Source organism: Ctenopharyngodon idella, chromosome 15 (genome assembly GCF_019924925.1).
Source record: "Ctenopharyngodon idella isolate HZGC_01 chromosome 15, HZGC01, whole genome shotgun sequence".
NCBI lineage: Eukaryota > Metazoa > Chordata > Actinopteri > Cypriniformes > Xenocyprididae > Ctenopharyngodon > Ctenopharyngodon idella.
Window position 1 is genome coordinate 30458789 of NC_067234.1, and position 12619 is coordinate 30471407.

Consider the following 12619-nt stretch of genomic DNA (forward strand, 5'->3'; position numbering starts at 1 on the left):
CGAGTGAAGCCTACTTGATTTTGTCTGTGAGGAATTGACTGGTTGAAGCCTTTCTATAAAAAATAAGAGAGATCGCTGACATTGGCTAAAGAGAAAAGACATTTTATAAGTTGAGCAAGTTGTTAAATTTAGATGAGGAGATTGACTTTTTTTTTATTTTCCCCTTTGGAATAACATGCACCAGTGAATCATCCACAATAACACCAGGAGCGTGTATTGAGAAAGTAAATGGGGTTCATTCTGATTTCATGTCAACTTGCATATACAGTATCGCAAATGAAATGTTAGACACAATTGGTCATTTTGAAGCATTACAATTCAACCAAATATGTGTTACACAAAAATAGGGATAATTTTAGTACCAAGTGGTGTTATTTTTTTTATTTATATTTATTACACTATCATTCTGGTCATATTCTGAAAGGAACATTTGGAGTCAAATGATTAGGATGCGTCGATGGTCAGGGAACCGAGGGAAGAAAGATTGGCTCATGGGTTCATGATCTGTCGAGGTCGACCATAGCCTGTCATGCCACTCTGGGACGCCCCTTTATTGGATCCCATCTGCAGGCCGATGACATTTTTCCCCTCTTTCATCTGGTCGTCAGAGAAATCTCTTCGGTTCTCCTGAGCTTTCCTGCAAGATATTAAATTAATCATCATAACAATATAAATATAAACATCATAACATCAATAAATTAAAACCATACTGTTTGATTTATAACCCCAGACTAAACAGTCCATGTAACCTCTGAAGTGTGATCAGCAGTAACTCACTTGAAGAACCAGTTGGGATCTCCACGGAAGGCGCCATCATCTTTTGTGACCGCGATGCTACCCAGAGCCATGAGTGTCCTCTGCACTGCGGCCAAGTCCTTTCCTGACGGCATAGTGGCAGGATGATTAAAACAAAATATATAATAATGCAGATATACCTTAACTGTTCTGGACTTTTCTTTTTGGGATCTAGCAGGGAGACGTCCACTGTGATTCTGCTTTAATACTGTGTGTTCTAATTGAATTGATTAGATGATGTTGAATGCTTTTTGGCTTGTTTGTTTGTTAGTTTTCAACAGTAGCCTCACCACTGTAAATATTCCAGAGATACTTGTTTGGTACATGGAATTATGGGTATTAGTCAAAGATCCATGAAAGATTGCTTTTAATTCACTTTTAATTCACAGATGAAGAAAAAAATTGAGACACTTTCATTACACTTATTTCAAGGATAATGGTGATCGACGAGTGGATAAATATTACTTGAAGATAAATAGGTATAGAAATGATAATTTCACAGCATTATTTAGTCAGTAGTGTTGTTTTAAGAAATATGGTGCAACAGAAAGTGTGATTTTTCCCCCATACATACATACAGTTGAAATATTGATCTTTACAATGCCATAATAAACATAAGACTATAAGACAAACTTCTGATTGATCAAAAAGACTTTAATGATACTCAAATATATGAGAAATATCAAACCATTTTTAAATGGGTAATGATGACACAGCATAACAAAATGAACGGAAGCTGAATGAAAAGTGATGGGTCAAATATAATCCACCATTTTCTCAGAAAATAAATAAAAATAAATAAATAAATAAAACATGATATTTTGATTTCAAATAAATTATTAAATTAAATTATAATAATTTCAATAAAGGTTGAATTGATTGTTTGTTTTAATTCTGTACAAACCATGGTGATAAATGGGGGCATTTAAATTTGCAATTAATGTTTTTTTTTTTTTTTTTTACATTAAATGTAATATTTTAAATATTAAACATAAATTGATTTTGTATTATAGCACACACTAATCAGTAAAAGAATATTAGTATCCTGTTAATTAATCAGACATGCTTACTGCATATATGGAAACTACTATAAGTCAGTTTAGTTTTGCTCTTTGTCTCGTGATTCATTAATACTTATTCAACCATATTTATTTAACAACCTTATTTAATGTAAACAAAGCTATAAACAATATTTTACTGGATTGTGATATGGGATCAGAATGTCTATGAAGAATAAATGTTTGTTCGAGAAAGGTCTGTGATATGTCGGTGTACTCACCCTCCCACAGATCTACCGTCTGAAACATGTCGGTTTTGATGACGCCGTATCGCTCCGCAGCATTGAGGAACTGTGACACCTGCTCCATCTGTTTGAAAGCCATACTGGAGCTCTGGATCTTCTTTACGGGCTTGTCCTTACACAGACTATTGATGAGCTCACACAAAACCTGAGAGCGGGTAAAGAAACAAGATTTCATTCTACATGTCAGTGTTTTCCATAAATGTAATCATAATTATGAATGACATTATAAAAACGCTGAGTGACCAGGTTACTCATGCAGATAACTCATCTGATTTGATGATGTATTTGTGTCACTCAACATGAATGTTGTGAAATTTGATTTTGGTTGGTCCCAGCATTCATTGTGCTAATGTTGGGGTGTCTGTTTCAATCTCTATTCATTTTACCTTCTGAATAACCTAGATTGTTCCCTTTTCAAAGTGGAACTCAACACTGCGTCTTGGATTGACGCTATAGAGAACGGCATCAGTGCGACCGGTGTCTGAAGCATGTGTAAACACTCTAATTTCACCGACTGCCGACAGGCCGTGACGTCATAAGCGAAGCTCCCGGAAGTATAAGAGGGCGCCATAATACACATCATCAACTTTTTTGTCTTTAGGAGACACTTGTTTGTATGCGCGTCTAAAACAAACGCTACTGGTGGAGCGTGTTTGGCTCCTCGAGGAAGCTGGATGTGCACATTATTAAGCATTCACAAGACTGCTGAAAGAGACTGGTAAGAAGCTTTGTTCTTCCTTGATTCTCAGCATTTGCACAAGCACGTTCGGCTCTCAGGGGAGTTGAAGACAGTCATAGTGATGCATTCATGGTAGCAGACTCTGTTCTCACTTAATTCTCAATAGGGTGATAAGAATCTAGCATTGAATGGAGCACGTTTGGCTCTCGGGGGAGTTGAATGCATGCTTTGTGATGCAGTCTTGGTGAGAAGCTCCACCTATGTTTGACTCTCTTGAGGGATGAGAGTTGAGCGCCTACACCCCATTGTTTGGGTCCCGTGGCCACCACAGTGGCAAGGCGGGATCGATCACAGGATTGTAGGCGGAGCATGGGAGGAGTCTGACGGGAAGCCCTTTCCCTTTCGGGACCCCTCTTTCTAGCTCTAATACTTTCATGTTAATGTCTAATCTCAAAAAAACGAAGAAAAGAAACTGATTAATGTGGAATGTCTAATTCTTCCGCTATGCACCTCTGAAGCCTAGGTCTAGGGCTGGATTGATAGGTTGTAGAGGTCCTTGATATTCAGACCCTACATTATCATCATAGATTAGATTTTTTAGCAAAACAGGAATCTGAAACTGTTTCATATGTGCGCTGAGCAGTGCTTGACAGTGATTTATGTGTGCTGCCGCATTTTCGGCAAAGATACTTCAGTTTAGGTAGGAGGATGGGCACATGTCTGAGGACATCCTGCTCCTTTCACATCCCCCCCAAAATGAGAGTGGCATGGGTCAGTGGCTATGGGCTGATTGTGGCAATTACTTCCCTCTCCTTCATTTACCTCCCTCTACAACCACTCTTGGAACCCTTTACAATTCACTCCTTGAAGTAGGGATATATGCTCCCCTTTGGTGTTTTAGGTGTATAGGCCTCACTAGTTTGACCTGCTAGCTACAATGGAGCAGTGCCTTTATCTGAGACAGAGTTGCTCTCCCCCCATGTAGATTGGGGAGTGATTGGGGGTTAGGTGCCTTGCTCAAGTAATGAGAGTGGAAGAGAGCGCTTGTTCATTTCCCACCTACATTTCCTGCCAGTACTGAGACTTGAACCATGACCTTCCGGTGACAAGTCTGACTCTTTAACCATTAGGCCACAACTGCCCCTAAAAACTAAGCACTGGATATAGCAGGTCCTAGAGGAATGTTCATCCTATAAGGGTAAGTTATCCCTTGCTCCCCTTTTAAAAGCAGGGTTTGAGCCACTTTTCAGGAGTCTTGAAGTAAGGCTAGGCTTCCCTGTGGCTCCCTTGGGGTTGAGCCTCTCTTGTGGCTCCATCAAAGATGGTAGCCGCTGAGGGTTTTTTTTAACAACATCACTGGCTCCCTTCGGTAAGCTGTCCTTTGAGCCATAGGGTTGAGTGAGGTGTTTTATTTCCTTGCTTCCCTTTTTAAAAGCAGGGTTCGAGCCTCCTCCCCCAGACTTCATGGATCTTAGTTAGGCTGGGCTCCCCTGTGGCTTCCTTTGAGTTGAGCTCCCCTGTGTTAGCTAGCTTTTCCATAATTTATAATTTTGTTGCAACATTTTTGGACTCATCCTACAACTTTCATTGGATCTTCATGAAATGTGGTACAGATGATCGGGATCAATGGTGGTAAAAATATATTAACCTTTTTGTTCTATTTTAAACTGGGCATATACTTTATAACACATGAGGATGAATTTAAACCTTAAAAAAAAAAAAAAAAAAAAAAAGTGGGGCAGCATCTTCACAACACTTTTGACCAAATTTAGCTATTATGAAGTCAAACTTGCCCGAAGTCATTTTAATAATTTGTATTCTCTTTTTTTTTTTTTTTCTCTCATATTGACAACTTTATAATTGTTTTATGTACTGCAAACTCTTTAAGCATTGTCAACATGGATTTATACAATGTAAAAAATTTAATTTTATCACAGAATAAGGCAGAAAATAGGCTATTTTTTATAGTTTTTATACTGTAATAAAGGCTGACAATTAGCACTGCATTATTTATATACTTTATTGTTATGGAAATACCTTAAAAAACAAACATAAACCATATGTTGTTGAAATCGTGTGTTTTTATTGTCTTCACGTTTCATCAGTTTCTCCTTTTTATTCAGCTACAGCGATAGCTGGATGCCTTTGTCCATCTAAGGTATTTCCTGTCATAATAAGTTATTACTACGCCCATGCTTGGCAGCCCTTTCTTAAAAGTGTACAAATTTTTGCTTGCATGATTGCCAAGATGACCTGAAAATTAAAGACATGCATTACTTACACATCCATCTTTGAGCCAGGTCTGGAAACCCAGTTTTCCTGCCTCTGGCTTTCCCACCGCCGGCCCACACTGAGCCACAATCCACTCCACCAAACGTGCCTCCAGTTCAGTGTCATACTTCTGCTCAATTTTATCCTGCACTTGGCGGCTCAGCCCATAAGATGGACCCTTGTTTGCCATAGTTCCCTGCTTAGGTGAGAAAAGAGGAGACTGTCGATAGTGTAGGAACTGACGTATCATTGTTCAGTGTGTACTAATCTTTGGAGTAACTAACAAATCAAGCAACATTTAATGCTTATTAATATGTGCAATTCCATGTCAATTTTATTATAATTTTGTATTGATTTTTGCTCCATTGTAGTGATGTAGTTTGCTGAAAATTCCTTTGTCAAATGTTAGTAGACATTTTCAACATAAGGCTTGTTAGTTCGTTTTCATGGATAAAAAAAAAAAAACAGGAACACAAGTTTGGAAAGTTTGTGACATTTACCTTTCCTGAAAATGCTCTCCTCTTAAAACCTTTAATATATTTCAATTTAAAATTAATTTAAGATAAAACATCATCAGAATAAAGTGGAAAAGGCCAATGATGCAGTTAGAAGCAGCCACAAAGCCATAAAATCAACTTACAAATCATGCATATAGATTTTGTGCAGTGAAAACTGTCCATCATGTTTCCAACAGCAAACAGTTCAGCTCAATTATAAAAAACAAAAGTGTGTCAAAGCTCATCTTGAGCTAAACTGTTATACAAAAAGCAACCATAAAGGCAGGTTCACAGATTCACATGTTCATGTAGTCCTCGAGTGGATGGAAGAATTGTCACTGTAGTCAGATAAGCAGCCATAATGTTTATGACAGGATTAGATGAACATGTTCCTCAGGAGCATTTGTCTAGAAACACCATCAATTACAATCCCTATTCATTTTACCTTCTGAATAACCTAGATTGTTCCCTTTTCAAAGTGGAACTCAACACTGCGTCTTGGATTGACGCTATAGAGAACGGCATCAGTGCGACCGGTGTCTGAAGCATGTGTAAGCACACTCTAATTTCACCGACTGCCGACAGGCCGTGACGTCATAAGTGAAGCTCCCGGAAGTATAAGAGAGCGCCATAATACACATCATCAACTTTTTTGTCTTTAGGAGACACTTGTTTGTATGCGCGTCTAAAACAAACGCTACTGGTGGAGCGTGTTTGGCTCCTCGAGGAAGCTGGATGTGCACATTATTAAGCATTCACAAGACTGCTGAAAGAGACTGGTAAGAAGCTTTGTTCTTCCTTGATTCTCAGCATTTGCACAAGCACGTTCGGCTCTCAGGGGAGTTGAAGACAGTCATAGTGATGCATTCATGGTAGCAGACTCTGTTCTCACTTAATTCTCAATAGGGTGATAAGAATCTAGCATTGAATGGAGCACGTTTGGCTCTCGGGGGAGTTGAATGCATGCTTTGTGATGCAGTCTTGGTGAGAAGCTCCACCTATGTTTGACTCTCTTGAGGGATGAGAGTTGAGCGCCTACACCCCATTGTTTGGGTCCCGTGGCCACCACAGTGGCAAGGCGGGATCGATCACAGGATTGTAGGCGGAGCATGGGAGGAGTCTGACGGGAAGCCCTTTCCCTTTCGGGACCCCTCTTTCTAGCTCTAATACTTTCATGTTAATGTCTAATCTCAAAAAAACGAAGAAAAGAAACTGATTAATGTGGAATGTCTAATTCTTCCGCTATGCACCTCTGAAGCCTAGGTCTAGGGCTGGATTGATAGGTTGTAGAGGTCCTTGATATTCAGACCCTACATTATCATCATAGATTAGATTTTTTAGCAAAACAGGAATCTGAAACTGTTTCATATGTGCGCTGAGCAGTGCTTGACAGTGATTTATGTGTGCTGCCGCATTTTCGGCAAAGATACTTCAGTTTAGGTAGGAGGATGGGCACATGTCTGAGGACATCCTGCTCCTTTCACATCCCCCCCAAAATGAGAGTGGCATGGGTCAGTGGCTATGGGCTGATTGTGGCAATTACTTCCCTCTCCTTCATTTACCTCCCTCTACAACCACTCTTGGAACCCTTTACAATTCACTCCTTGAAGTAGGGATATATGCTCCCCTTTGGTGTTTTAGGTGTATAGGCCTCACTAGTTTGACCTGCTAGCTACAATGGAGCAGTGCCTTTATCTGAGACAGAGTTGCTCTCCCCCCATGTAGATTGGGGAGTGATTGGGGGTTAGGTGCCTTGCTCAAGTAATGAGAGTGGAAGAGAGCGCTTGTTCATTTCCCACCTACATTTCCTGCCAGTACTGAGACTTGAACCATGACCTTCCGGTGACAAGTCTGACTCTTTAACCATTAGGCCACAACTGCCCCTAAAAACTAAGCACTGGATATAGCAGGTCCTAGAGGAATGTTCATCCTATAAGGGTAAGTTATCCCTTGCTCCCCTTTTAAAAGCAGGGTTTGAGCCACTTTTCAGGAGTCTTGAAGTAAGGCTAGGCTTCCCTGTGGCTCCCTTGGGGTTGAGCCTCTCTTGTGGCTCCATCAAAGATGGTAGCCGCTGAGGGTATTTTTTAACAACATCACTGGCTCCCTTCGGTAAGCTGTCCTTTGAGCCATAGGGTTGAGTGAGGTGTTTTATTTCCTTGCTTCCCTTTTTAAAAGCAGGGTTCGAGCCTCCTCCCCCAGACTTCATGGATCTTAGTTAGGCTGGGCTCCCCTGTGGCTTCCTTTGAGTTGAGCTCCCCTGTGTTAGCTAGCTTTTCCATAATTTATAATTTTGTTGCAACATTTTTGGACTCATCCTACAACTTTCATTGGATCTTCATGAAATGTGGTACAGATGATCGGGATCAATGGTGGTAAAAATATATTAACCTTTTTGTTCTATTTTAAACTGGGCATATACTTTATAACACATGAGGATGAATTTAAACCTTAAAAAAAAAAAAAAAAAAAAAAGTGGGGCAGCATCTTCACAACACTTTTGACCAAATTTAGCTATTATGAAGTCAAACTTGCCCGAAGTCATTTTAATAATTTGTATTCTCTTTTTTTTTTTTTTTTCTCTCATATTGACAACTTTATAATTGTTTTATGTACTGCAAACTCTTTAAGCATTGTCAACATGGATTTATACAATGTAAAAAATTTAATTTTATCACAGAATAAGGCAGAAAATAGGCTATTTTTTATAGTTTTTATACTGTAATAAAGGCTGACAATTAGCACTGCATTATTTATATACTTTATTGTTATGGAAATACCTTAAAAAACAAACATAAACCATATGTTGTTGAAATCGTGTGTTTTTATTGTCTTCACGTTTCATCAGTTTCTCCTTTTTATTCAGCTACAGCGATAGCTGGATGCCTTTGTCCATCTAAGGTATTTCCTGTCATAATAAGTTATTACTACGCCCATGCTTGGCAGCCCTTTCTTAAAAGTGTACAAATTTTTGCTTGCATGATTGCCAAGATGACCTGAAAATTAAAGACATGCATTACTTACACATCCATCTTTGAGCCAGGTCTGGAAACCCAGTTTTCCTGCCTCTGGCTTTCCCACCGCCGGCCCACACTGAGCCACAATCCACTCCACCAAACGTGCCTCCAGTTCAGTGTCATACTTCTGCTCAATTTTATCCTGCACTTGGCGGCTCAGCCCATAAGATGGACCCTTGTTTGCCATAGTTCCCTGCTTAGGTGAGAAAAGAGGAGACTGTCGATAGTGTAGGAACTGACGTATCATTGTTCAGTGTGTACTAATCTTTGGAGTAACTAACAAATCAAGCAACATTTAATGCTTATTAATATGTGCAATTCCATGTCAATTTTATTATAATTTTGTATTGATTTTTGCTCCATTGTAGTGATGTAGTTTGCTGAAAATTCCTTTGTCAAATGTTAGTAGACATTTTCAACATAAGGCTTGTTAGTTCGTTTTCATGGATAAAAAAAAAAAAACAGGAACACAAGTTTGGAAAGTTTGTGACATTTACCTTTCCTGAAAATGCTCTCCTCTTAAAACCTTTAATATATTTCAATTTAAAATTAATTTAAGATAAAACATCATCAGAATAAAGTGGAAAAGGCCAATGATGCAGTTAGAAGCAGCCACAAAGCCATAAAATCAACTTACAAATCATGCATATAGATTTTGTGCAGTGAAAACTGTCCATCATGTTTCCAACAGCAAACAGTTCAGCTCAATTATAAAAAACAAAAGTGTGTCAAAGCTCATCTTGAGCTAAACTGTTATACAAAAAGCAACCATAAAGGCAGGTTCACAGATTCACATGTTCATGTAGTCCTCGAGTGGATGGAAGAATTGTCACTGTAGTCAGATAAGCAGCCATAATGTTTATGACAGGATTAGATGAACATGTTCCTCAGGAGCATTTGTCTAGAAACACCATCAATTACATTCAGACATTTCAGCAGTCTGTCTCAGCAAAGCACACACACACACACAGCAGCACTGTCACCTGTGCTGCCATTCTGCGGTTTAGGACACCACCTCTGAAGTTCCAACCTTAAGGAGTGAGTTTATATGAGCATTACAGCAAAAATGTGCACTTTCTTATATGTTTTTCATAGAAAAAAAAGGACAAAGCCACCATTAAAATGTAAAGATGTAATATTTGTTTGAAATTTGTTATACTGTCTGCTTAATATCTGCTAACACTTTATTTTGATGGTCCTCAACAGACATTCTACTGATTATAAGTAACTTTGTAACTACATGTCAACTTATTCTACTAACCCAAACCTAACAGTCTACTAACAGTCTACTATAATCTACTAATACACTAATGAGAATTAATTTACATGTAGTTGCAAAGTTACTTATAGTTAGTAGAATGTCTAAAGTGGAACTTTGACCAAATGACTTTCTAGATAATTCATTTAAAAAATGGGTCATAAAAGTGAAGTTAGTTCTTAGATAAACTCTAGCAGCACTTGCTTCAATTATAAGTGTCACATAAGTGTCCATATACTTTTAGGAGCCATATTTTATGGTATTTCATGTTATTTTTAAACTGTATACTCACTATGAGCATTATTGATTAATTATTTTTGTAATTATAATGATTATATTTAGGTAACCGTAATTTTATACCTTATTTTCTCACCCCAGTCTGAGTGGCCTAGCATTGGTCTGGATAAAAGATAATGTTATCATAGGACATTTTAAATAGGCTAGGTCTGCATTAGCTGTTCATGAAGAAAGATATGTGGTTGATTATCGTTACACACTTTAAAATTTACAAGGTCCCAACAAAGAAGCTCACGCAACATAAAAAAAAAAAAAAAAAAAAAAACTGAAACACTGAAATGAACTAAGTAATAAGCTGTTTTATCCTTTGTTAACTGTAGTACATAGATTGTGCATGAGATGTATTGATGTTTATGTCGTGTCATTCACAAGGTAAAACAATCAGCAAAATAACTGACTGAAAGGTCTTTGGAATTGATAGCATATAAAAAACATACTTACTCTAGTAAAAATGAAGATGACCTTGTCCTTCGTGCAGTCCCCAGTCACCCTGGAGCGATGGATTTTGTGTGAGTGGGTCTAGATTCAAGAGTTCAGCAGTGTCGTCCCTGCTGCTGTTTCAGGAGTAGATGTCTTTACCATTAGAGAAATAAAAAAACAAGGTATTCAGTGAGGGGGCAGAGAAAAGGAAATTGACACCTTAAAAGGACATGGTGTTTTTCTCAAGCCCACCCTCCTCTCCACTCTGCACTTAAAGTTGGTAGTTCGGCCCTTTGTTAAAGCAAAGCCTTATTTGGGAAGAGGCCTGGATGAGGACAGGATCCAAGCCAAGAGTCTTTAGTTTGGTCAGAGACCAGAATTCTCCAAATACCACATCAGTGCATCAGCAGTGAGAGAAAGAACGGCTGTACTGATGCCTGCTGGAAGGTAGGGGTGGAGCGAGGGAAATAAGTCGAGGGCTTCAAGTTCAGACAGGGACATAAATGGAATAGTTTGACAGATGTACTGTATAGTTTTTACACGTTAGAGAAATCTGTCAGCAGTTCGGTATAAATGTTTCGGGATGCAGATGTACTGTAGAAGCACTGGCAGTTAGGACATAAGAGTGAGTGCTTAAACTGAGATTAAGCAAAATGATTTACTGACACTTCGGAAGCAACCATTAACAAGGCCTTCTATGTACAAAACACTCCCTAGTGTGCATTCAATATTACGTTATATAATGAGTATGTTACATAGCTAATGCTGAAGACATACAATGCTACACTAATATTTTTAATACTAACCCTTCAAGGGATTAATGTCATCTACCATAATTTCTTAAATGTCAACTATATCTTGTCATCTCAAATTTACCACAAATATGCATGCTTTTTCAAAATAAAAAACGAAACCATAACTTCACTTCTAGGTTATTTTTTTTGATTTGTGACGACAGAATGACAAAACTGGTCAGAAGACCAGCAAATCATAAATTAACTTAAGTGCCTTCAGACTTGTAACGCACGGCCCTTTCACAAACAGGCCTTTGTAGTGCCATGTTAATCTATATTCTACACCTCAGTGTGATTTATAAGCTGTTTTCCTCAAGGGGGTAAACAAATATCCCCACAAGGTCAAACATTTCTGGTATTACTATCCTTGTGGAGACATTTGGTCCCCTCAGCATAAGGTTTACCAGGTCCACACACACACACACACACACACACACACACACACACACACACACACACACACACACACACACACACACACACACACACACACACACACACACACACACACACACACACACACACACACACACACACACACACACACACACACACACACACACGCGTTGGTACACCTACGGTAAAAAGTCTACACACCTCTGTTAAAACAGCTGTTTTTGTGATGTAAAAAATTAAAGGTTAGTCATATTAGAACTTTTGCACCTTTAATGTCAAAATTACAACCTATGAAATGCAATTGAAAACCAGTGACACATTTCAGGGAAAAATAAAAACATAAAAATAAAAACTTAAAATAACTGCATTGGTGTGCACACCCTTTTTAATTTGGTATGTGGCTGTAAATTAATAAAGTAATCATCAAGTTCATATGAAATAGTACACAGCTGTCTTTACCTGACGTCACTCTGATTATCTCCAAATAAATCTCAGCTGTTCTTAAAATACTTTTCTGACGTTGTCTTGGTTGCTGCTACCACAAGAGTCATGGGCCACAAAAAGCTTACAAAGCATCAACTGGATCTCATTGTTAAAATGTAATAAATATAATGCAACAAAAACATTTCCAAGGCATTAGATATACCATGAAACACAGTGAAGACAGTCAACAATCAACAAGTGGAGAAAGTGGCACAACAGTGACAGTAGACAGTGAACTGTTAACCCTTGCCTGTTCATTGTCATTTCCCATTCTCCTGCTTGGTGACTTCAATATTCATGTCGATGCTGTTTGCTCTAACACTAATCAATTACTGTCTGTTTTTGAATGTTTTAATCTGACTCAGCATGTTCATTTTTCTACCCATACTTGTGGTCATATCCTTGATCTGAT

General features: G+C 38.4%; 1 protein-coding gene across 8 annotated transcripts; it reads right to left on the reverse strand.

Moving 5' to 3' along the window:
- Positions 1–366: 366 nt before the first annotated feature.
- tagln (transgelin) lies at positions 367–10801 on the reverse strand. 8 transcript variants are annotated; one of them, XM_051861229.1, is made up of 6 exons: positions 10556–10722; positions 9543–9589; positions 5059–5244; positions 2075–2243; positions 778–880; positions 367–637 (listed from the first exon to the last, which is right to left on the reverse strand). In XM_051861229.1, the coding sequence occupies exons 2-6, from the start codon at positions 9552–9554 to the stop codon at positions 490–492; spliced, it is 618 nt and encodes a 205-aa protein (XP_051717189.1). In that variant the 5' UTR covers positions 9555–9589; positions 10556–10722; the 3' UTR covers positions 367–489. The 8 variants fall into 8 exon arrangements, with proteins under 8 accessions (XP_051717189.1, XP_051717187.1, XP_051717190.1 ...); XM_051861227.1 differs by having other exon boundaries at positions 5059–5247; XM_051861230.1 differs by lacking the exon at positions 5059–5244 and adding an exon at positions 8567–8752.
- Positions 10802–12619: the final 1818 nt, after the last annotated feature.

Coding starts and splice junctions, on each gene's coding strand:
- tagln (XM_051861227.1), bottom strand. Junction 2,244..5,058: donor CCTGGCTCAAAGATGGATGT/GTAAGTAATGCA, acceptor ACCCGCTCTCAG/GTTTTGTGTGAGCTCATCAA. Junction 881..2,074: donor GACGGTAGATCTGTGGGAGG/GTGAGTACACCG, acceptor CTATGCCGTCAG/GAAAGGACTTGGCCGCAGTG.